The 24,910-nt window shown below is 39.6% G+C and overlaps 2 protein-coding genes across 6 annotated transcripts; both read left to right on the plus strand.

Annotated features, from left to right (window-relative positions):
- Window positions 1-75: 75 nt before the first annotated feature.
- acer1 (alkaline ceramidase 1) lies at window positions 76-4,476 on the plus strand. 2 transcript variants are annotated; one of them, XM_077717211.1, is made up of 7 exons: window positions 76-342; window positions 1,350-1,462; window positions 1,565-1,679; window positions 2,712-2,850; window positions 3,227-3,364; window positions 3,919-4,056; window positions 4,128-4,476. In XM_077717211.1, exons 1-7 carry the CDS (start codon window positions 336-338, stop codon window positions 4,303-4,305), a joined length of 828 nt encoding a protein of 275 aa, XP_077573337.1. In that variant the 5' UTR covers window positions 76-335; the 3' UTR covers window positions 4,306-4,476. The 2 variants fall into 2 exon arrangements, with proteins under 2 accessions (XP_077573337.1, XP_077573339.1); XM_077717213.1 differs by having other exon boundaries at window positions 3,227-3,241.
- A 3,048-nt stretch (window positions 4,477-7,524) lies between these two features.
- mllt1a (MLLT1 super elongation complex subunit a) lies at window positions 7,525-24,681 on the plus strand. Of its 4 annotated transcripts, none has more exons than XM_077717661.1 (12): window positions 7,525-7,767; window positions 14,007-14,187; window positions 16,426-16,508; window positions 17,103-17,246; window positions 17,345-17,470; window positions 18,513-19,142; window positions 19,225-19,312; window positions 20,206-20,317; window positions 20,502-20,601; window positions 20,848-20,916; window positions 21,131-21,202; window positions 21,981-24,681. In XM_077717661.1, exons 1-12 carry the CDS (start codon window positions 7,756-7,758, stop codon window positions 22,107-22,109), a joined length of 1,746 nt encoding a protein of 581 aa, XP_077573787.1. In that variant the 5' UTR covers window positions 7,525-7,755; the 3' UTR covers window positions 22,110-24,681. The 4 variants fall into 4 exon arrangements, with proteins under 4 accessions (XP_077573787.1, XP_077573786.1, XP_077573785.1 ...); XM_077717660.1 differs by having other exon boundaries at window positions 7,527-7,767; window positions 19,222-19,312; XM_077717659.1 differs by having other exon boundaries at window positions 7,529-7,767; window positions 20,848-20,925.
- The last annotated feature ends 229 nt before the right edge of the window (window positions 24,682-24,910 follow it).

The raw sequence follows: 24,910 nt of genomic DNA on the forward strand, positions 1-24,910 counted from the left end.
CGTCAACGTACCCTTAACACAGACACACAGGCACACAGGAGAGGCAGAAGGACCGGTTGAGCTCCCTTTCCGCAAAAAGACCTGTACAGACAGAAGCAACTGCACTAGTTATTACTCACACATGTATTGTTTTGCTCTAAAATGCTTGTCGATCCGGAAAAGAATGGCTTCAGTCTTTTTCACCTGGATTGTCTTGTAGTTAAACTGCTGTGCATGTTTGATGTCACAATCCTGTGCGCCTCGATGCTCCACCCTGCCAAAATACACCTGTCGGTTGAGTCACCTGGAGCCTTATAGCACTTCAAGACTGGAGGCACTAGAAGCAAGACGTCGCCATGGGAGGTAAGACAAGTCTGTTTCCAGGACTTTTCTGACTCCTCATCATTTTCGATGAAGTGTTCTATTAAAATTAAGGCTCTCAATGTAAACAGATGTAGGAAATCACATCCTTGTGCTCATCTGTGTAGATTTGTCAGCTATAGTAAACTACAAATATAATACTTATCGATTAATATTTGAATTTGAAAAAAGGTTTAGTTTAAAACATTTGTCGAAGTGGCGGCTCGGGGGCCAAATCTGGCCCGCCGCATCATTTTTGTGTGGCCCGGGAAAGTAAATCATGAGTGCCGACTCCCTGTTTTAGGATCAAATTAAAATGGAGTATAAATGTATATTATATTTCCTGATTTTCCCCCTTTTTAATCAATAATTGTAATTTTTTTAATCTATTTTTTCTGTGTTTTTAGTTCAAAAATAATTTTGTAAAATATAAATATATATATATAAAAATCTAAAGTAAACATTGTTTTAGATCTATAAAAAATGAATATTCAGGGCTTTTATTCCAGTTCTATTAATCCATTTATAAAAATAAAAAAAAATCTAAATATTACATCTAAAATGATCCAGCCCACGTGAAATCAAGTTGACATTAAAGCGGCCCACGAGCTATGTTTAAAACATACTCATAGCAAGCAAATGTAAGAGCATTTCCAAGGCATTTCTCAAGACAACAAACAAATTCAAAGCGATCTAACATAAGTTTTGTTTAATGGTGTTTTGTTGCATACAAACAAAAATCTTCAATTCTCCCATTATGAATCAAAATCATTGTCTATTTGACAAAGCAGTATCTCGGGTAACATGATTATTGACTTTGTAATCCATTGCACTCCATGTGAAATCCACAGAGTCTATGAATGTAAGCAAATGTAGATTTGAATAAAAAGGCACAAAGGTGAAGCCGATTTCCATAAACCACTAACACAATAACTCCCCCTGTCCTCCTTCCTCCATGTTTTATTTTGTTTGCTGACCGTTTATTGTTCAGGTTGTCATTTGTCTTTCAGGTTTCTACTTTAGTGAGCGAATAGCAGGTGTTTTCTCCTATGAAAGCTCAGAGGTCGACTGGTGTGAAGACAACTACAAATATTCTGACCATGTGGTGGAGTCGTTTAACACTGTAAGATTCTTTTAAGTTAATTGCCCGTGAGTTTCTGAAGAGTGACAACCCAACAAAAGTCATAGGAAACCCTAAAGCTCGTTTTTGTTTCCTCCCTCACAGATTAGCAGCTTCATTTTCTTCATTGTATCTCCCATCATGCTTTACCTTCTTCACCCTTATGCCAAAGAGAGGAATTTAGCAATTCACCTAGTCTGGGTCATGATGTTATTTGTAGGTAAGTCACAAGCCTTAAAAACATTTACAATTCTGGTACTAACCACTTAAGTCACTTTTGCACTTGTCTATTTATGGCCACTTATTCATGTTAACTACTATTAATTTATTATGTTAACTGCCACTTATTTATTATGTTGCCTACTTATTATTTATTAATTATTACTCTTATTTGTTTACTTTTAAAATATATTATTTTTTATCAGTTTGTTTGTTTGTTATTGTTATTTGTGCACTTCCCTGCTTATTTATGTTATTGACTTATTTATTTATTACTTATTTATTGGTGATGTATTTATTGTTATTCTTTAATCAATATTTATTTGTCTGTTTCTTTGTTTTGTGGGTTTTGTCCACTCTGTGGTGAAGCTTTAGTGTCTCATTATATTTTGATATTGACAATAAAACCATTCAATTCAATTGAATTCAATCTGCAGAGGATAAGAAATTCCTGTTGTTCATAATCAACATTGCCCAATAATAAGGAAGGTGGTATTATGAAGAATATAATATCATGGCCAGAAGATTGTGCTGTTGCCAGACTTCAAAATGTTTTTGTTATTTGACATATTAAATAAAATAAGAGAGTAATTAATTTGCTATGTTAGTCCCAACGGTTATCAGAAAAAACAAGTCATTTTTTTCCAAGAAGGCCACAGTATCATGCTTCGATGTATTGTAAATTAATTTATTCATCTCCTGAGCCGCTTATCTTCACGAGTATCGCAGGGGTGCTGGAGCCTATGCCACCTAACTATGGGGTACATCCTGATTCAGGGAAACCCGAAATCGGTTGCGAACCTTGTGAGGATAAACAGAGTTAATTTGAATGCTGCTTTTAAAATTGCGGCGGAGTGGGACATAAACTATTTTCCTCTTCCAAAGAGGTGATAGAAACTAATTGAGAACCACACAGTGAATAGAATTCTTGCTGATAACTTAATTGCCATCTTCTTTCACACTGTTAATTTTGTAGTTTGTATATCTGTATGTTAAAAAAGGCTTTTTCCTAGTTCATTATTTCTTTTCACAGGTATCTTCTCAGCATACTTCCACATGACTCTCAGTTTTGTTGGCCAGATGCTGGATGAGCTGTCCATCTTGTGGGTGTTAGCGACGGGGTACGCCATATGGTTCCCTCGCAGACTGTTTCCTTCTTTTATTACGGACAGGTAATGCCACAAAAATCCAACAACTATTGCAAACTACATTGTCATTTAGGACACAGTTACAGCTCCTTGCTCCAATGCCTTCTAATAAAAGTGAATGCTATTCATTTATTAAACACATAAACACCACTCTGAAACCTGAGGAGACCGTTCAACTGCTCCAACAGAAGTCATTGTCAACAAGAAACAATACAGTCTTACCGTCTTAGTGTCAAACTGACAAAGGGGAGTTCATTAGAATGGAGCACCACCTCAATCTTTATGAATAATTAATTCTGAGTTCGCTTGTAAGGTAAATTAAATTTAAAAGAATGTCTGAAACTATCACACAGTTTTCTTTTTGTTTTTGTCCTAATGACCCTTTTTGTGATTCATGCAGGTCCACCTTCTCAAGGTTCGTCCTGGTTGTTACTGTCGTCACTTCAGTGTCTTCCTTTGTCAAACCGACCATCAATGCTTATGCTCTCAACTGCTTTGGCCTCCACATGCTCTACATTTTAGCTGTTGAGTTGAAATGGTAGGAGACTGTAGTCCAACAATGGATTAAATATTGATATTTTGTGTGAGGAAGCAGAGGCGGGACTTTTAGCTCAGTAGTCAGCATGTTCGACTACCGCAGTGCTGGCGCAGGTTTCTGCCTTTCGTCGGGGTGGCATTGTTTTTATTATCATCAAGACTTGTTAGAATCGTATGCTTTTCCCAGATTCGAGAAAATATGTTTGCAAGGTGTCATTGTTATGGCAGAACATCCAAACTTTAAAGACTATGGCAGGGGTGCTAAATATTTTGATCGTAAAGCTACTAGTCGATTCCTCAGGTACTATTGGTAGTTTGCATGAAAAAGAAGATTTAATGCAAGGATTGGATTTGTAGTAACAATTTTAGGTGGGACTTGAGCTGGAAAAAGGGTAAATAGTGTAAAGTTTCTTCCTTGAAAAGTAGATCTTTGAGCAAAAAAGTTTGAGCACATTTGAGTATAGGATAGGCTCCAGCACTCCTCTGGCCCTTTTGAGATAAGGTGGTGAATGAATTCATTTTGGCTATTTGGTTACAGTTTTTTTCTTTTTCTAGCTGCACTGACCAAAAGGTTTTGAGATTGGCCAAATTTTCTGTGGCATTGTGGGTGTTGGCTATCTCATGTTGGATTAGCGATCGCGTGTGCTGTGGATTTTGGCAAAGGCTAAACTTTTGCTACTTGCACGGGATCTGGTAAGTTTGCAGTTTGTGCACAAGTTCTGTTGGGAAATCTGTGCTTTAATCTACTTGGACCTAACCCACAGGCACATTTTGATTGTGATAGCTGTGGCATATGGGAGCACACTTATAGCCTACTTGGATGCCAACTACGAGATCCCCTACTCACTGCCTGGACTGCAGTACTGGCCTTGTGATAAATGGGCACTTGGAATACCTCACATTGTCCTAAAGGGAACAACCAAGACTCTCAAACGGTGCTAATGACAATATTTCTCTGTGCTTGGTCTTTTGGTCGCCGGACTTTTGGTCGCCGGTCTTTTGGTCGCCGGTCTTTTGGTCGCAGATCTTTTGGTGTCCGGTCAAATGGTGACAGAGTTTACTGTTGAAGCCAGCTCTCAAAATTATATTCATGAGAGAGTTTAATATCTAAGAGAGAGAGAGAGAGAGAGTTTAGTATCTAAGTACTGTTTAATATCTAAGTACATCAGTGTGTTAAAGCAATACATCTTTCTCATTCATAACTAACCACTAACTCTGTATTTTTTATTACAAATATTTGGGAATGTATATGCAAGCAAAAAAAGCTGTTTTAAAAAGTTAACCCATGTACAAATAATATCAAATCATGTTATAGACTCATTGTATGAAAACGTTGTAAGTTCTTGTAAAAGCAGAAGTATATAACATGTGTTTATATATTACCAATTGATACTTAAAATGTATGTTTTAGGCTAATTTGCTTAAATCATTTATTTCATTTTAGTCCATCGACCCAGACTGCATATTCTTATCTGTAATTTATTAGTTGTTGTATATTTTTGATAGAATTAATTCCCGGGTCATTTTTTGTCAACGCTGAAGTAAAACATTTGTGTGCCCAAAATTTTAATCATGTTATATTTGTTAAATTGGTATCTCCTGTCAAATTAATTATCTGGTAGCTGCATCAAAATTGCATTCCATCAGTTTAAGGCATTTTTGGCGTTACTATTGCATTGTGTGTATATGAATAAAATAATGGATGCAAATGTAAATGACCAAGAAAACATAGAAAACCAAAATTTTGCAGCATGTTAAGGCTCAACAGTGACCTCCTATGGACTGATGCAGACATGATCATTTATTTATATATTATTACTAATAATATAACAAACAAACATTCAGCCATTGCTTCAATTGATTCCAGAACCAGAGATATATAGTTGTTGTTTAATGAAAATATTCATAATACTAATAATGTATTAGTATATATATACACGTATATTGTAAACAATGTATACTAAATTGTCCGTAAGCCACAACTCACACTTTTGCTAGCAACTTAGTACAAAAAATAAATAAATAAATAAAACTAAACAAAATTACAAAGTATTCAGTATTTTTCTTTTTCCATAAAATGTATTATGCCTGTCATTAATATATTTACAAAACAATATGCACAGTTCTTAATTCTATGCACATATTTCAAGCAGACATTTTTAATTCTTATACACATTAGCAATAATAATAAAATAAACAAATTAAAACATTGTGATTTCATTATCATAGTCATGATAGTGATGATTGCAAATATGCGTTTCCTACTTTCAAGTAAACGTTCATGATTACTTTATGGGAGTGGATGTCTTATTAGGGAATTTTAAAAAAAGGCCACTAGCCATTGTATTTTATGGTCAATATCGGCAAGGAATCAAAACAAATGATAATATAGCACTTGTATGTAAAATCTATTTCACGATACTTTTGTTCTGTTCTATTCTTTCCAATTGAAAAGGAGGATTAAAGATTTGATGTCTCAATATGAGAGAGAGACACCCTTATGTCTAAAATCCAAGTGGGAATTCTTTTCCTACTTTGACTCAAAGGCAAAATGGATTATGTAGGAGAGACAAAGTATAGCCAAAGTGAGAGAGTGCTGACCTTGTGGGCCAAAGTGGAGGCCCAATAATCTCACTTCAAAGTGTTTCATCCAGGAGACGTGACACCCTCTGACTTTTAAGGGGGAAAGACAGTATTAATAAGAATATAAACTACAACGTTCTCTTTCTTTTTAGACTGGAATATGCTTGGTGACTTACTAATAAAAACTTTTTAGGCTATTGATGCATTTTGCCATGAACTAGAACCCCCCAATTTTTAATAATCTGAATAGTTTTGTGTGGTAATCTTAAATGCTCAGCACAGATATTATAATTCTCTGTGTAACTTCTTGAAACTCAATATATTAAGTTTGTTACGATAAACAACTATAACTAAATTACTAAGTATAGTGTATGCCTAACTTCTCGTCTGTTTCCAGAGTTTCAAGATATTTACAGCGCTGTAGGTCGAGTGGTTGGCATTCCATCACTGTTTTGAGGTTAGGGGTTTGAATCTGGGCTTCTGCCTTTTCGTGAAAATGTAGCTTGTTCTCCTCATGTTGGAGAATGTGAATTATTTTTTTTTATCCCCATCCGATTCATTCAAATTGAAGTCAACTGATGTCAAGATTCCATGTGACCCTAATGAGTATACAGTATGTATAATAAAATATATATAAAGAAGAATTGCTGGCTGGCACCAATGCAATATAATGGTAATATAGAATACTATCCTTTTGTTTTTGTTTTTCATTGAGCATATTAACATATTTCTGAGAAATAAAAAAGTTCAAGGAAAAATAACCACACATTTCTTATGCATTTTGCAACTTTATACAGCTTCGGAGTATCATTGCAAAGCAGGATATTTTGTACTTTATACCTTATTTAAATTTATTTAAATGAAACCATGTCACAACATTTTATACTAATTAGATTGTGGATTTCACAAGTGTGCCTAAATTTAGTTTTTGTGCCCTCTGATTGGCTGCCAATCATATCAGGGTATACCTTGCCACCCGATTGTATTTAGCTGGGATAGACTCTGGCACCCCTGAGATCCTCCTGAGGAGAAGCAAAATACAAGATGAATGAATATATGCAATATTATATATTATACCTCTGAATTATTTGTGTATGTTTGCAGCCTTTAACTCATTAATCAACATTTCCAATTATACACATCAAATCCATCCATTTGATTCCATTCAGATTGGATTGGACGTCTATTGCCGTCAATGACTTTCAGTGTGTTAAACTTTTTTTTTCCTGATTTAGTTTTCTTTTAATAACTTGAGTCTGAAAAAAGAATTAAAAGCCCTAATTTAGTGGAAGGAATGTCTCATTATGTCAGACTATTCATCTAATTGCAGTGCATTTGTTTAAGAGCGGTGCTTTAAATGCAGCATTTGCTTTTTAATTGTTTTTTTAAGAACACGTTTATATGGTGATATCATGCGTTGATTACCGCACGATTCATAGTTATTTATCAATTACACCATGTGCATGTTACAATTGAATCAGAGCTGCAGCCATTGGGACGCATCCACTGTCACTCGAGAATACCATCACAAAAAGCTGCATTTGCATTTGCAGGAAGAGCGAAGCACCGCCTTATACTCAGCACCCATTGGCTGATTTCAAGAGACCCGGCAATTTTCGCACTCTCATTGGCTGAGGGAGCTTTCTGTTTTGGATAGCCTGCCAGCGCAGCGTCTGGACGGGGAGGGGAGGCTTGCCGTCTGCCTTCCGCTTCTCGCCAGGATTGACACACAATGAGGAGCCAAGGCAGGGGAGACGCTCCGCAAACACCGCTGTAAATAAAAACAACCATCACTGATCCCACTGAACCATGGAGAATCAGGTAGGGCGGCTTCTGTCTCCGCTTTTCAACTTTTCTCGGGGAAAATACCGGCGGCTGATAGAGCAAGGAATGAATCCTCTGTTGTAGTCGCCCGAAGAGAGCGAGCGAGAGGGGGTGAGAGAGTGGGAGCGTTAGGAAGAAGAAGAAGAAAAAAAAAAAAACAACCTCGCTGCCCCTACTGCTATAGAACTCCTACTTGTTTGGTCCTAAAGCTATGCTAGCTGACCGCTCATACATCGGCATTTGCCGCTAACTAGCTTCACTCCGGCGCTCCATTAGGCGCCGCTGCGTAGCACAAACCACCACACAAAGATATACACACACATGCACTTACATCCACACACCCGGTATTTAGCATGCGCTATTTCGGTTCCAAGTCTAATGGAATTATGAGTTATCCCGCACAGCGTATGAATGCTGGTTAGGTCCGGCTATGCTGAGCCGAGTTTCCAGAACCGGAGGAGGGAGGGAGGGGAGGGTCGGCCGCTGGCTAAGAGCTAAGAAGCCGCGTCAAGGCGCAGGCGAAAGGCGAAAGGCTCGGTCGTCCTCCCCTCCTCTGCTCGTGGCTGCTCAACCGGGGCGAGGGCCTGATACCTGTCACAATTGAACTAGAAAAGCAGACGATGACATTACTATTTTGAACTATCCACCTCATATTGGCTAACATTTGGTTAATGGTTAACGCGTGTGCACTATTCTCAATATAATACCTCTGACTATGGAGGGGGGGGGGGGGGGGGGGGTTGTTCTGGCAATAACCCAATGTGGAAAAATGTGAACCCTATGCCTGCTTTGATTGGCAGCTTTCATGAGGCCAATGTTTTCAAAATCTACACTATTAGGAAAAAAAAGATTGGGTATGAAGAGTGATGTGATGTGATTGGGTTGACTGTAGTACTTTGGAAAGTTATATGCATTGCATGTGAGTTTAGGAAATGCTTCCGATGACACATCACGTGGTGTTGGTTCCACACAGCATTTCTTAGTTGAATGAAGTTCATGGCACATGCTCTGGAACAGGGGTGCCCATTATGTGGATGGTGATCTACCGGTGGATCGACAAAGAACTATCGGTAGATCGCCATGGTACTATTGGAAGATCGCATTACAATAACATTTTGATCCAGCCCTTCTGTCAGGTTCCTTGGCTGGGTTCTTATGAATTTGGCATGGCCGCAGTAAACTTTAGGGTGAATGGAGAGTTCCCTGCTGCTCCCATACATGTCGATAGAGTTTAATGCAAGGTATATCAACATAAATCAGTGCTGGGCTTTGTCGGTGGCCTGAAAAAAAAGGGAAATCGTAGAAGATTAACTCCTTGAAAAGTAGATCTTGGCGGAAAAAAGTCTGAAGACCCCTCCTCAGGAGGCACCTGGCATCACTTTCATTGACTGTATTCCTGATTAGTTTCCGTAGTGCCTGGTCTTCAGCAGGTCTTGACCCTTTGACCCTACGTTGCCCATATAGAACTACTGCCTCCCCCACTCTCCTTCTTGGATTATTTCTTTAAAGTTGACCACCCGTAATGTTTTTTTCTTTCATTCTTTTTATAAACTCAGTTGTAATTGGATCAGATTTGGAAGACATTTGCATTCAAAATGCCCTCAAGCATTTGTTTTCAAGCTGTTTTGTTTGGTGCGTTCTACTTACATGTGGAAGTAGTTCTATTGTCATTTTCCATGCACCTGAGATGGCCATTTGTGGAGTATCAGTGAGTATCACATTTGTTTAAAAGATCAGATTCAATCTAGGTGTCATGGCGGATTTCAGAACCATTGGCTTCTTAGCTGCTGTTGATGAAACTGCTAGGCAAACATGGCTGCCGAGTGGGGGTTCTTCTCTTTAGAAGCTAATAGTAGTAACATAAAATCCTGTTAAATCTGGGGCTCGCTTTAAAAAAAAAATGTATTTGTCATTTACTGGTTACATTTACTGGTTTGAATTATTTTTACTGGTCTAAAAATATGGGAATTGAAAAAACATCTTGAAAAATAGTAGGTCGGATCAGAAGTAAATAATACTAAAAAAAATAATAATGATGATAATAAGCATTGAACGGCGATTGACATGGCGATCGACAATTTTTGGTAATAAAAAAAACAAAGACCTGGTGTCCACATATTTAAGTGGGTGAACATCATATTTTGGATCATGTAGACCAGATTATTATTATTTTCAAATATCATGTCCCCATACGTGGAAGCCAGGTCGCATTATAGTTTTATTATTATTACATCTCCTGTGCCGCTTATCTCCCTAAATTTTTTTAGGGGTGCTAGAGCATATCCCAGCAACTATAGGGAGTAGGTGGAGTACTTTCTGAATTGGTTGCCAGCATATCACTGGAGTGTTCAAGCAGTCTAGCATGGAATGTGTTTGGGCAACCAGAGTACCAAGAGAAAGCTGCATTCAGAAAGGCCCAGAATTGAACCCTTGATCTAAGAACTGTGAGCTAACCATTTGCTTTTTTTGCAGGAGATGCACACATTATTGGTTTCAATTGATGGGTTTTTCCACTGTAAAAAACTTTTTTGTTTGTGCTGGTCCTTTTTGGTCTCATTGCAAATAACTGATGAGGTGAATAATGACTAAATACCCATGTAATGTTGTGTCTTTGTAATAAAAGTACTGGAGCCAAACTGCCATTACTATTTTACTGTACATCCCATTTAGGATACAACAATAAACCACATTAATGTCAATTTAGAGTACCCGTATTTCCTCCTTTCGCCGGCTTGCTCATAAAGGCTCCAGGGAAAGCTGGATGAGTTTACATTTCACTTGAAGGATGCCAGATTTTTCATGTTAAGGATGGCGGCACCGCAGTTTTTTTCTCCTTTGACAGTCCACTACTCTGAAGGGCACCCTGTACAGTGGAAAACAAAATCACAGGATATGTGGGTAATGCGGGCTCAATTCCCGCTGGTGGCGGTATGATTGGAGTGCGGGTGGTCGTTTGTCTTCCTGTGTGCCTTACGACTAACTGGCGACCAGTCTAGGGTGTAGTCTGCTTTTCGCCCGAAGACAGTTGGGTTAGGCTCCAGCAACCCCCGCAACCCTTTCGAGGATGGGTGGTATGGAAGATGAAAGAAAGGAAAAACATATACTATATACTATAAATATTGAGTATATTTCTATATGTATCCTTTTTTTTAATTACAGGACATTATATTAAATTGATGATGATTCAGAGAAAATGCTTATTCTTTTCCAAAGTAAGGTTTTTTGTCTCCAAATTAATTGATTTTGACGGATATGGTCAAGTAGAAGTTATCCCAGCTAATTGTAGACGACAAGAGGCAGAGTCCAGCCTGAACTGGTTTTCCTTAAAGTCAACTTGAATTAAAAATTTAAAGAGTTAAACCTTTGCAATGATCCTGCTTGTTTTATCTATTTTCTTAATATGATGTCATCATTCAATAAAGTTGTGAAGGCTATCAACATAAGAGTTTGATCCCTATTAGTGAAGTACCGGAAGACACACCATGGTCTCATGAGTGAGTGCTGAGTGGAATTTCTATTCCATTCTAATTACAGGAATGGAACGGGACCAATGGATTGGCTTCTCTTGTAATAATCAGTCACACCATCCAAAAACCTTCTTCCTTACATATCTACTTTGTTGATTGTGAGTGCTAATAATCTGCAAGAGGCAAACTGCTAGGACCTGTTGTAAACATGGATGTACTTAAACGTATGTTGCCCTCTGTTATATCTTTACTCAGACAGATGTAAAGCTTCCTTAATCCAATCTGGATCATACGGGATCACTGGGCGTCCTCGATCTATTGAGAGTACAACTTTGTTTGGAAATGCTGATGAGCAATCAGTTGTTTTTTCTTGTCATGAGACTTGTGTGCATGTGTCTGTTTTGCGAGCACCGTGGTTGGGATGACAAGATGATTGCTCATCTTATTACTGAATTCCTGCCTTCTTTTTTCCCCCAATGGGTGATACTGAATTGCGCTTTGTATTTTGCTCTTTGATCGGGCGGCAGAAATTTTTAACTGTATGCATTTATTATTCCATCCCACATTGAAGCAATTTGTTACGATTATTTTTTTCTATTTTCTTTTGAACTATTATTGCCATCGCTATTCTTTTGTTGTATTGTATTCTATCACCCTGTCCATTTCACATTTCTAGGTTCAATGTGGCTGGTCCCAGTGGTTGCTGGGACTCTGGTAGGGTGTGGTGGAGGTTGGATTTTAAGGGCATTAGTGCCACAGAACGGCCAGACAGGCAAAATGCCAATTGTGAGACTGTACACGTGAATTACACGTGTGCCCTGTTGAAATGTGATCACTGGCTGGAGCACTTAATTATCATTTTAACCTTTAATGCCCCTACAAGCCTTTCTCACACTCGCAATCCATGCTCATGAGACACTCACTGCTGAAGCCAAATCTTTATATGATTAACCCCTGCTTGTGACAGAAATACAGTGCAATGCCTCTCTGTTATGGCTTCAGATTCATACCAACATTCCATAAGCGTAATGTGAGTGGCAGGAATCTAATGCCATACTCTGTTGCTCATTGTGTCAACAACATCCTTATCCAATTCTCCAGCCAGTGCCATAGCGTCCTCACAAGTCACTCCAATATGTATTGGCACCTTCCCACAAACACACGGCCGTCACACTGGCCTGCCGTCATTGTTCTTTGGTGGGAAAAAATTCCCAGCAACGTGCTTTCTCCTTCAGACCAATCTATGGAAATCTACTCTCTGCGGCAGCCATTGTGCTGCCATGCCACTTTATTTGATTCCACTGGTTTATCCAGGTTCTGTTCATACATGAGATAACTTTAAAATAATGGTATTATAGAACGCATTTAGAAAATGTGAATCCAAATTTGTGAATTTGAAAGCAAAACATTTGCCGACTTTACAGGACAATTTTTAACATTCTGTAAAGTCAAATAAGTATAAAAATAAATGAACAAACTGTGGTAAATATTAGCATCATTTCTTACATTTATTTACAACCTCAACTAAAATGTCTTTATTTTATCTTGCTCTATTATATTCTGGAAAAAAAAACAGTCAGGAGTTATACCCAAAGTCTCACAGTCAACTAATGACGCCTATCCAAATTTGAGGCTTGCTTTTGGGTGTGTGTAAAGGGAGGGAGGTCACGCTGTATATAATCTGTCAGTTAGAACAACAACACAACATAAAACCCATTCACTAATGACATTCCATATTATAAGTCACCTAGACGGCCTGCTTGTATGCGTGTGTAACATGTACTAGTACTGTGACTTAAATGTGCCACTTCCCTCAATGAAGTGAAGACACGAATCTCTGCATAAACTGGCCATGAAATACAAACTGATCTTTATGTGCAATTCAAAAAGAGACAAAGACAGTATGCTTGATCAAATAACACTAAAATAATTCACTCTCCAGGGTGAACCCATAGACTAATTAATTCTACAAGAGCTAATCACCCGCATGCGTCAGCCAAGAGTCAAATCAATGTGAACAGAATTGAAAGTTCTTTGTAAGATAGCATAAGAACATTTAGTTGAGATTAGGAGGAGAGTGCAGATTGGAATGGAGTTCATATTGACATACATTCGGTATCTCATACATTTTTCTTGGATAGGGATACAAACAAAGGTTAATACATCATTATATTACTATATATCAAACATTGCACGCCCTTAGTAATAGTTAATATTTGTGTCCAACTCAAATAACATGTTTCTGGAATTTGAAGTGTTGGGGTGGGAGTGCTGTTCATAGTTACCCCAAGAAAACCCTGATTATGATCGTCAGACAATATTGCATTCAACTAATTTGATAAGGAATGTCTTGTAATTATCCTAAATTGACATTTATTAGCTCAATCAAAATTCAATGTTTGATTTTATTCACAATATTGCTTTTCTGGTGTGTTAAATATGTTATTCATTTATTTTTACAGCGCTGTAGTAGAACTAGTGCTTGCTTTATGCATCCTCATGAATAAAATTGCATTATTTATTAGAAAGCAGTGAAGAATTTGATTTCACAAAGACACAGTTGAGTATACTTGACATCTCTTTGACCTTGCAATGCCCATTGTAGTATTTAAAATGTGTCAAGATTGAATGGTATCTATTGATGGGATAGGTCCTTTTTCTCCGGGTCTGTTTCATTCACTTCATGACTGTGCATTTGCTATAGACATTAGCTACAAAATCGAAAAGACCAAGCATTAACAGCTACTTTTCTTCTCCTCATCTTTTTAGTGCACAGTGCAGGTGAAACTGGAGTTGGGCCACAGAGCTCAGCTGAGGAAGAAAGTAACATCAGAAGGCTTCACCCATGACTGGATGGTTTTTGTCCGAGGCCCAGAGAATGGCGACATCCAGCACTTTGTAGATAAAGTTGTCTTCCGACTGCATGAGAGCTTCCCCAAACCCAAGAGAGGTATGGCAGCCACAGCATTCACCAAATCCCTACAAGACAAGACACATTTTACACACATGTACAGACGGTATACTATGCTCAAGTATTTTTTTGACTATTAAACCCACTTGAAACACTTCATCCATCCATTTTATCCTGCTTATCTGAGGTCAAGTCATGGGGGCAGTAGGAGGGAAACTTAAACTTCCCAACCACATTCAGGGGCATTACAAGGTCTTCCCAGGCCAGCTGGCAAACATTGTCTCAGCAACATGTCCTACGTCAAGCCTGAGGCTTATTTCCATGCTTGTTTCCTGGAAAACTTCACCAGAGAGGCATCCAAGAGCCATCCTAATTAGATGCCTTAGCCACTTCATCTGGCTCGTCTCAATGCAGAGGTGTAGAAGTTCTACTCGGAGCCCTTCTCAGACGACTGAGCTCCTCCCTTTTCTTCTATCTGTAACGGAGTGGCTGGAAATGCTTCATTTTGGCCGCTTGCATCTGCGATTTTACTCTTTCGGTTTTGACTCAGCTCCTTCTTCACCACGACGAGCCGATACGAAGTTGGGATCGCAGCAAACGCCTTACGATCTACCTGGCGAGTTCTTTCTGTCACATCTGAACAAGATCCCAACATAATGGAGCTCCTTCACCTTCGGAAAGACCTGATCCAGAGAGGGCATTTCTCCTTTTTCCGATATCGGGCAATGGTATCAGATTTGGAGATACTGATTCTTATCCCAACCACTTCGTGCTCAGCTGCAGACCTCTACAATGAGAGTTAAAGATCGGGCTTTGATGAAAAAAAATATCTCCAAAAAGCACAGATGCAATACAGGGCCACTAAACCAGATCCCCACATTGGCTAGACAGCCCTAACCCGTGCGAAGACATTCTTTCCATACAACTTCTGAACAGATCAGTAACAAAAGACAATTTTGAAGAAGACCAACCCTTGCTGGCAATTAATCCGGGTATTACCGGCTAAGCACATCAAATTCTGTCTTACAGACAATGAACTACTCGTGCCAATAGTTCATACCCCAGACTTGGAGAGCACCCCTTACAAGTCCACTTAGACGTGTTGAGTTAACAGCCCTGCCCCCTCGAGTATTCTGTTCAGGTTATAGAGCTGTTCTGTCGTTACACGGCCAGAACAAACCCATACTGATCCTCCTGAATCTCAGATACGATCAAATACTTTTGCCATAGAGCTGGAGAGTTAATGTCTCATTAAGTTGTTTGGCTGAAATTTAAATTGCCTGCTTCATTAGCAGAATGATTTGTTTCCCAATGTTTAATTGTTGTTTGTTTTTGTTAAATCAAATGCTAAGCATTAACTCAGGAGCTGTCAATGGTGACAGATGTCTAAGCCACTTCACTTTCTTTTACCATCAATAGCACTGACTCATGATCATTCAATCAGTAGCAGCCAATGAGTTAATAACTTCTTTGACATTGACAATAATGTAAAGCGTGAATGATATATCGGTAAATTAGGAATTAATTTCACTTATCATGCACTGCTCGGGTTGAGAATGATGCCTCCCTCAATGTGAACACCACATAAATGCGTCAGTAACCGGGTGCTACAGCGCATTGGCATATCTATTGTTCATGATCAGAGGAAGCAATGGAAGTTTGTGACTTCAATAATTCTAATCCCATTCTTGCCTTGCAGACAGGCTTGGACCTGCCTGTTGGGCGTGTAAGCAAAAATAATTCAGACACTCCATTCATCTGGAAGGTCCACAAATGTACGAGAGATTGGTTTCACTCTGATGACGTGGTTTAAAATAGCAATCAGTGTTTGCTCTAAGACCTTCTCCTAAAAGGCAATTTAAAAAAGAAAAAAAGAACTAGAAAACTTTTCGGAAACGCCAATAGGAACATCTGAAATTCATTTGGAGTTCATCAGAGGCACTTGAAATGGAGGCAGGTGTGTGCTGAGTGCCATTTATTGTGAGCAGGAATGTGATGGCTCTGTTTTGATCCCATTTTAGTTGTGTATTTGTACTTCCACTGCCTGAAAATATTTGTGTTGTCTTTTTTTTTCAATTGGGTTCAACAGTTCAAAAGCAAAAGGCAACACTAAATGAATTAATTTGAGTGGAGTGTAGAATGACCAAGCTAAGCAAATCTTTCACCACCAGCTTGCAGATTTAGTTCGCTTCACATACGCATGTTTTTATATTTCTGATTGAACTCAAATTGGTTTCTCCAGTATGTAATTCAGATATGTTGTTTCTCCTTTTGCAGTGTGCAAGGAGCCCCCATACAAAGTGGAGGAGTCGGGATACGCAGGCTTCCTCATGCTGATTGAAGTTTACTTCAAGAACAAGGTGAGATACCAAAAATATATACCTGTCCAGTTTGTTTTTCATGTCTCCCTCCTTAAACTCACCTGAATCAAAGATCAACTTGTCTGCAATCTCTACAAAACCCTGATAACAATCCTGGTTTGAATCATTTGAAATCATTTTAATCAAATGATTCAAGTGTGTTGGTGAAGGGAGATAAGGAAAATAGACTGGATAGGAACCCCGAGGACCAGAATCGGTTACCCCTATATTATACTATATTAACGGGAGTTCTCTTACTTTTTTCACCACAATGTGCAAGAAGTAATGTTTTTACTCAATCCCCCAAAAAATCGAATTAATTGCATGCAAATAGTCAATTTTAGAGCCCCACAATTCAAAAACACACTTAGAATAAACTATCATTCTGTCTCATCATTACCATAAGCTGTTTGAGTAAATAAAAAGGAAAACTAATGTAGTCCCCATAGAGAGGATCCATAAGAGTTTCAAATTCACATTTTGCTGTGTAAGTGCATTTAATTCATGGTTTTATATTGATAGGATCGTTACTTTTGCTTACTCCTTTTATTGACAATACACATAGCTGAATAATAAAATGGATTTTCTTTTCAGGAAGAGCCAAAAAAGGTTTGCTTCAACTATGACTTGTTTCTGAATTTGGAGGGCAATCCTCCTGTTAACCACCTACGCTGTGAGAAGCTGACCTTTAACAACCCCACCAAAGATTTCAGGAAAAAGCTGATCAAAGCTGGAGGGGTAAGGCCAATGTTCAGTCTACTGTATTTTGTGAAATTGGAGCGTTGGATAAGGGGGGGAGCTCGTAACTATTGTAACATGAATCTCTGTTGATTTAGGTATTGGTGGTTCCAGAGGTGGCGGAAGCAGTGTCAAGACCCAGTCCAGACTATCCAATCCTCCCTACCATCCCCCTCTCAGCCTTCTCTGATCCCAAGAAAACCAAGACGTCTCATGTGTCAAAGGTTGGTTATGCTTCCAAGACGCTTGTGTAAAAAAAATTAAGAAAAACTGCCTTGTTTTTTTTTTTTATTCATAAAAAAAGTAAATTATTTGCTAGTTAATCCTCTTCCCATTCATCCATCATTATTTTTCCTTAGTTAGAGTAAAGCTGAGTCGTATTGTCCCATATATAGCTGTCACTTCTGCCCTCCGAGCTGGCTGACTCGGGATAATAATTGTTACCAACTCTTTTTAGTAATAGCATGGCTTCTGAATTTGACAGCCATTTTATGTTCAAGGGGAAATTTTTGGACAGAGGTGTTTTCCCAGCTCTTTGATTCTCTAAACATTGGTTTTTGGATTAGTTCCAATATTTGCTTTGACTTTCACTGGACACTTTACAATACATGAGTTCCCACAGTGAAAATATCAAGTCTGCACATCACTGTTCAAATGCCAATTTCAAATGCCATTTATGAAATTCCACCTTTTTTAGTGTATATTTATTTCTCACACTGTAAAATGAGTAGATTTTTTGTTTTTGAAACATTTTTATGATTGTACAAGAAAATTATGTGTTGTGAATATAAACAATATACAAATGCCAGGTTTTAAAATTATAATTGAGACCAATATTTTTTAAATTCACAAAAATAACTTGAGCTAAACTCCTAAAATATCTTTTTATTAGAGCAATTGGAAGTAAAATCGACAACTACCATACGTTTTTGCGATTCTACTGAGAAGAGAGGAAAATTTGCCACATTAAGATGTGCAACATTGATCAACTCCACAAAAATGAGTGAAGTAATATGAGACAAATGTTTTTTTTATTTGATATTTATTTGAACAAGTTATATTTTCTTGTTCTTAACTTTCTACTTAAGGTTCAATTGAGTTGAATAGGTGAGTTTAAAATAAAAATTTAACTGACTAATTTTTAAAAATTGATTAAAACAGGGCTGTGTATTATTTTTATATCCATGTGAATTTACCCCGAAAACTAACAATATTTTGAGATATTAGGAATGCTTCTATAATCTTCTGTGTGTTATCTACTTCCAGGAAGCCAGTAAAGAAGGAGGTAGTGGCAGCAGCAAAGGACCCAAACCGCACAAGATGACCAAGGAGCACCGTGAAAGACCCCGAAAAGACTCGGAAAGCAAAGCCACATCAAAAGGGGACAATGACAGAGACGGAAGCAGCAAGAGTGCACGTGACTCCTCTTCCTCCTCCTCATCAAAAAAGCCATCCGACCCCAAGGTTAAAGATGATGTAAAAGTCTTGCCCAAGGCAGCCTTTAAGGAGCCCAAACTCACTCTGAAGGAGTCAAAGATGGAGGGTATGTCTCCAAAAGGAGGGGGGGCTGGTAGTGGAGGGGGAGGGGGAGGCTCTGCAGAATCCAAAGCCCCCAGCAAAAGACCCTCTACTGTGGAATCACCCAAACCCAGCACGAAAAAGCAGAAAAAGGTCAGCTCGGAGGGCCCTAAAGGCCCGTCTGGCGGCGCTTTCACCGGTTCTCCTCGTGTGTCGTCGTCATCTGCTGCCAGTCAGCCTTACGCAGAAAAGAAACACTCCAAGGAAAAAGGTCGCTGGGCTAGAGGTAAAAATGACACGCAGGATTTGAAAGAACCCAAAAAACTTCACGAATCTGAAGAGTCGAATTCAGAGGATGAAGCTTCTTCGAAATCTGAGGTATCTTGAGCTTTGTTTGATTTAAGGTCTTATAGGTCTTGATGTTTCAGTACCAACCAACATGCCTCTCTTTCTATAGCAGTCAGCTCCTTCCAGTCCTTCCAACTCGAGTTCTAGCTCCGACTCGAGCTCCGAATCGGATTTTGAGCCTGGGCAGAAACCAGGACAAGGTGCAGTATTTTAAACTCAATTTCTGGGAAAAATTAATGCCCCTGTAAGCACTTTGTATACTTAATACAAGTACTTTATCTGTTCACAAAAAAATGAATTATCCAGACATATTTTATTTATGGCAAATAAGAGCATTACGGAGAAACTTCCGGTTACAATGTCCACCACGTTTTGACTTTATGACGTCCCATGGCTTGTCCGCCATTAAGTCCCTGCACCGTACTTTCATCTTACCAAGTGACCTTATGTGCGTTTCATAACTGTGTTCAGTTTTGAGTCAACTCTGTGTTAGCTACCGTATTTTCACGACTATAAGGCGCACCGCATTATAAGGCGCACCCTCAACGAATGACATTTTTTCCCATATATAAGGCGCACTGTATTATAAGGTGCACTGTATTATAAGGCGCACTGTCTATTTTGGAGAAAATTTAAGACTTAAGTGCGCCTTATAGTCGTGAAAATACGGTAATTGCTATTGAATTCCGGGTATGAAGCACTCACTACACAGTCACCTCTAGAGCCAGCCATTGTTGATGTTTTGGATTTTTTTTGTATAAAATCTTGCTAAGATGGCATCTGCATATATAACAGTATTGTTTCAGTTCAGGCGTTTTTTTTTTTTCTTTCAATATCCGACTGGTGGTTTTTCGTTTTTGGTTTTCAGTTTTTTCCATATATAAGCCGCGCTGGATTATAAGGCGCACTGTCTATTTTGGAGAAAATTTAAGACTTAAGTGCGCCTTATAGTCGTAAAAATACGGTAGTTTACTTCCAAAGGCTTAAGTGGACGGTTTAGTAATTATATCTGTTGGTTAGAGAATACACAACAATAGTTGAAAGCCTGAAAAATCTGGTTGAGGCCCATTTTCATGGGTTTGCTTTTCTCCAGGTCCCTTGCGATCCATGGTGGAGGAGATCCAGTCAGAGGAATCAGACGATGATGACAGCAGCTCAGAGGAGGGGACCCCCGTCAAGGCCAATCCCCCCAACCGCGACTCAAGGTCAGTCTTTTCCAAACACAACGGACATGACTGCTTTTCACATTTTCACAAAATTTGACATTTTCCGATCCATTCAGAATGCCATTTACTAAGCATTTATTGAAAAGTGACTTACCTCCACATTCAGTGGATGGAGAGTCTTTTTGTATGTGACCTCTGACCTTGTCCCTTTTTTCCCTGTAAGATTGAGCCTGGACAGCGAGAGTGACAGCAGTGACGGTTCGCACCGCCCCAGTCGAGACCCTGCTCCTCCCCCACAGAAACACAGTTCTTCCAATAATAAAGTGAGGCCTTGTTTGTGGCTCCTTTCAATGACATTGGCCGACTTAATTTCTGAACGATGACAACTGATTCACTTTTCTAAACTTTTGACAATTATAGTCAAATATTTCTATTCAACAAACACCCTCTGCTCTTTCTCATCTGCGCTTTTTCATCTCAGATTTGTTTTTTTACAACAAACAAAAACACAGAGTTGTGATTAAATTTCCTAGTTATTAATCTTTCTTTCTGTATGGTTGTGAGCAAAGGTGTCCGGCAGAAAGAGTCCAGATTCCTCATTCCGTTCTGAAAAGATGTTGAAGAAGGGATACGACAAGGTAGGAAGGGTAAATAACTCCACTTTTTATCCTTCAACCCTCACCACACCATTTGATTCCAATAAGATAAGTTGACATTTGACAAACATCTGTTGAAACGTGAAGGACAGATATCTCTTAAATTACGACATAGCCTAGTATTATTTCATTAAAAATATTTATTTTACGATTACATAACAGTGTTCAAACACACTCTTTTTTTTTTTCTCCTCAGGCCTACACTGAAGAATTGGTCGACCTCCATCGTAGACTGATGGCTTTAAGGGAGCGAAATGTCCTACAACAGGTCTGTGTTCTTCCTGGTACTTGATATTGTCATGAACTGTGTATTAAAAATCATTCGGTTTCTCCTTCTATCTTTCACACTATAGATAGAGGGAGGTAATTGTTCTTTTGGTCACAATCCAGAGTTGAGAAGGTAGCTTGACCAGTAATATTGGGCGATTAGCTTTCAGTACGACTCCTACTTTATCATTACGGTTCGATACAGAGTTTGCATCACTGCAAGTGCAATCCAATGCAAATGTGGGAAGAAACCAGAGTACCACAGAAAAACACACACATTGCATGGGGAGAGCATGCAAATTCCACAAATGAAGATCTGGATCTCAAAACTATGAGGCCACTCCTTTACCGGGCCGCCCCAACCATATTTTTAGACCAGTAAAAATAAAACAACCGGTAAATGTTCACAAATATTATAACATGATGCTTTGTTACTGTGACTAAAGAGAAGCAGAACCTTTGAGCAGATACGTTTTCCTAAAAGTTTGATTTTCAGAAAATGGTACTGAAAACACATGCGACTAAACTGGATCAAATCCAAACCTATGACCAAATTCGGTACTCTTTGATACTCCAAAAACAGCCACTCAGGCACCAATACCCGGTATTGGATCAGGATATCTCTAGTTTAAAACTCTTTGTGATTTCCCTTACTGAGGGGACTCCTATTAGAATATAAAAATGGGAAATAGGTCTGATTAGGATGTGACAGGCATATTATGCTGAAAAGAGCTTTCTAAAATACAAATGACTGACTTAAATGGTGATCTTTCTCACAGATCGTCAACCTAATCGAGGAGACGGGCCACTTTAATGTGACCAATACCACCTTTGACTTTGACCTCTTTTCACTGGACGAGTCCACTGTCCGCAAACTACAGAGCTACCTGGAAGCGACAGCCACGTGACAAGAGGTAGCGCGGGAGGTGGCGACGTCCCCTCGAGGAGCGGCCCGACCAAATCGCTGAAGGGCGGCCGCACGCGCAAAAAACAAAGCACACACTTGGGGAGGTAGGAAGAGGAGGAAGGCGTAAATAGGGAACCCCATGGTGACGCCACACCACCTGAGGAAGTCCACTCCAGGAATTTCTCATTTTTCAACTACCGACATGTGGATTTTGCCCTGAACTCCCCCCACTCCCGAGCTTGGGCTGCCTTCCCTTCACATACTTTCTCCCCGTTCTCACTCCTAAGATCACTCCACTTCCCTTCTAGTGTTTTTCTGTTGCAGTAGGCATTCATGGTTATGGACTTTTCATTGAGAACGCGCATCCCGGCTTGACATGTACTAGAAACGTGCTGGTGACATGTGCGGCATCTCCTCCTTTCCCGACATCATCCCAACCTGCATCTTGTAGACTCCTCCTTTGCACTGAGAGCTGAGCTGTGGCTAACCGCCACCCTCCTCTTCCTCTTTGTCCAAATGCAGATCCATTTCTTAACCCACCCACCCCAATTTCATCCCTCCCAAGTCAGCGTGCACCAAAGGGCTCCACTGCTGGTCCCCGCCCGGTGTGCTCCAGCTTTGCCTACTGGTGGGTTTTTGAAAAACTAACAAAAAGTAGCCATACTCGTCTCCCGGAATCCAAAAATAAGGAAAGTAGGGGCCATGTGCCCCCTGCCCCCCCTTCTTTTGTTATTTTTTTATTTGAATTTTTTTTACATTTTATTTTTCTACAAATACATTTGTGTTTCTACTCCCAGATATGCGGTTAACGACTCGTGAGCTATGAATGTAAATCGCTTTTATTTTTATACACCCAACAGCAACAAGCCCACTCTAGTGCCTTTCTGCAGTGTAAGGTGGGTGTCAAAAGTCCCCTTCCCCCCCGCCCCCTTTTTTCACTTTCGGAATAAGAGGGAGATCAAGTGTTAATTGGGCTGCCTGATTATCCGGTATTGTCTTAATGGCTTCCCTTTTTCTTCCTCAGTGTCCTTGTAGGCCGTTTTTGATCCTCGTAGCCATTTCTCTTCATCTGTGTAGAAACTGTACAATATTTTAGATAACGTTCATCGTCTTGCTTTGCACCACAAGCTCATTTTATCATGTGGGGCTCCACAATACCAACTAACTGTAGTTAACTGTGGACTTGGGCTGCTGCGGCTGCTCACAAAGGTTTACAATCGCTCACCGATACGGCGGGATGGCAGCAAAACGCTCTCTGGTACGCTATCCGCGCCACCGAGATGCCACGACTGCTAAATGTTAGCGCGAGAAAAGCCACAGCAGCCCGCTGAGGTTGAGGTCCACACCTTCGCCACTCTGCCTTTTGTGTATTTATTCCGATCTTTGTGTAGCTTTAACACTCGCGTCTGCCTGCTTGCCGTCGCGGGAGCCGTCCCTCTGCCCGACAGTTTGAAATAGGTTTGCCCCTCCTGGCCCCTTCCCCCCGTGCATCCACCTCGTGCCTCCGTGAAGAAAACAAGTAAGCACGCACCCTCTAGTCGCTGTACGTCCTCGTTTGTGAACTCTGACCGTTTGACCCGCTCTTCTTTTAAGGCCCCCTGGCACTCGTGACCGGGTCAGTGGCGTAGACGCAGACCCGAAAAAAAGTCAATGTTTTATTTCTGGACCTCTGCACTTTTGGCTGTGATGACTTCAGTACTTACAGTAGTTACCTAAACTGTATTTTTAAGGATTTTATACTATATTTACATGCAATATGATATTACTAGATTGGTTGGTTTTGATTTTTTTTTCCTCTCCAACTTCGTTTTTATCTCATTGTCTATGAACTTGGGCATGTTCGGTCACTATTTGTCATCAACAAACATGCCTCTTGAAGCTAATTTTGGCCTAAACTGTTTTTTTTTTCCTCTGGGATGTTCCCCTGTATGTTTTTGTGTATGACAGCTGAGCACCAAGAAGCGGGTGTCGCAGATGTTTGCTGGATGACCTCAACTTAATCACTGTCTGCTTCCAGTCGCAATAACTGGACCAGAGCGAGGACTCCACACTTTTGTTCAGGGAGCTATTAAGCGAAAAACAAAATGACATTTTTAAGGGTTTTTTCCTGTGTTTTTTGGATCGTTGTACGGTTTGAGCGATGGTGCGCTCCCTCGCCATAGACGTGTCATAGGAAAGGAGCAGTACAGAGGGAGCTTGAAATAAATGACGCTTGGACAATACCATTGAGGGGACGATAGTCTCGTGGTTTTTACACCACGATGGAGACGCAAAAAAAAACTTGAGTCCAAATGTTAACATTGTAGTAAGGGCACGTGTGTATTTATAAAAGACCGTCATTTCTTTTACTGGGCTTATCATAACGCATAAAAGGAAGTCGTGAGGAAGAAAATGGCATCATTTTGGTATTTTGGTCAACGCAGAAATGGCCGCATGAGCAACTGGTTACGGTTAAAAAAGACAAGCTTGGCATAGGAATGCCACCATGTGGCCGTATGATACAACTTGTCGTAGATGAGACATCATGTAATTTTAATTTTGGAATCATAATAATAAAGTCATGAAGTACTGTTGTTATGGTGTTTTGTCATTAACCGCTCAATGACCTGGTCTTGGGGTTCATGTGGAGGTCGCGAGGTTGTGTATGGGGTGAAAAGGACGCCGCCATTGATCTCTTGGCTATAGATGAGGTGGGGAGGGTCTCATTGAAGCTAGTTAGGAGTGTGATGGAGGCATTGCTGTCACCAATAGATTGGATTTGTCGTTATCGAAGTGGCCTTTTGTATGTCAAAAAAAGCACAC

The sequence above is a fragment of the Stigmatopora nigra genome, chromosome 5 (assembly GCF_051989575.1).
Source record: "Stigmatopora nigra isolate UIUO_SnigA chromosome 5, RoL_Snig_1.1, whole genome shotgun sequence".
NCBI classification, from domain to species: domain Eukaryota; kingdom Metazoa; phylum Chordata; class Actinopteri; order Syngnathiformes; family Syngnathidae; genus Stigmatopora; species Stigmatopora nigra.

What these genes read in the sequence shown, in the direction of transcription:
- acer1 (XM_077717211.1), top strand. An exon ending in TGGTGGAGTCGTTTAACACT is followed by an intron (nt 1,463 to 1,564) that starts GTAAGATTCTTT and finishes CCTCCCTCACAG; the next exon opens with ATTAGCAGCTTCATTTTCTT. An exon ending in TGCTACTTGCACGGGATCTG is followed by an intron (nt 4,057 to 4,127) that starts GTAAGTTTGCAG and finishes CCTAACCCACAG; the next exon opens with GCACATTTTGATTGTGATAG.
- mllt1a (XM_077717658.1), top strand. An exon ending in CTTCCCCAAACCCAAGAGAG is followed by an intron (nt 14,188 to 16,425) that starts GTATGGCAGCCA and finishes CTCCTTTTGCAG; the next exon opens with TGTGCAAGGAGCCCCCATAC. An exon ending in AGCGAAATGTCCTACAACAG is followed by an intron (nt 21,203 to 21,980) that starts GTCTGTGTTCTT and finishes TCTTTCTCACAG; the next exon opens with ATCGTCAACCTAATCGAGGA.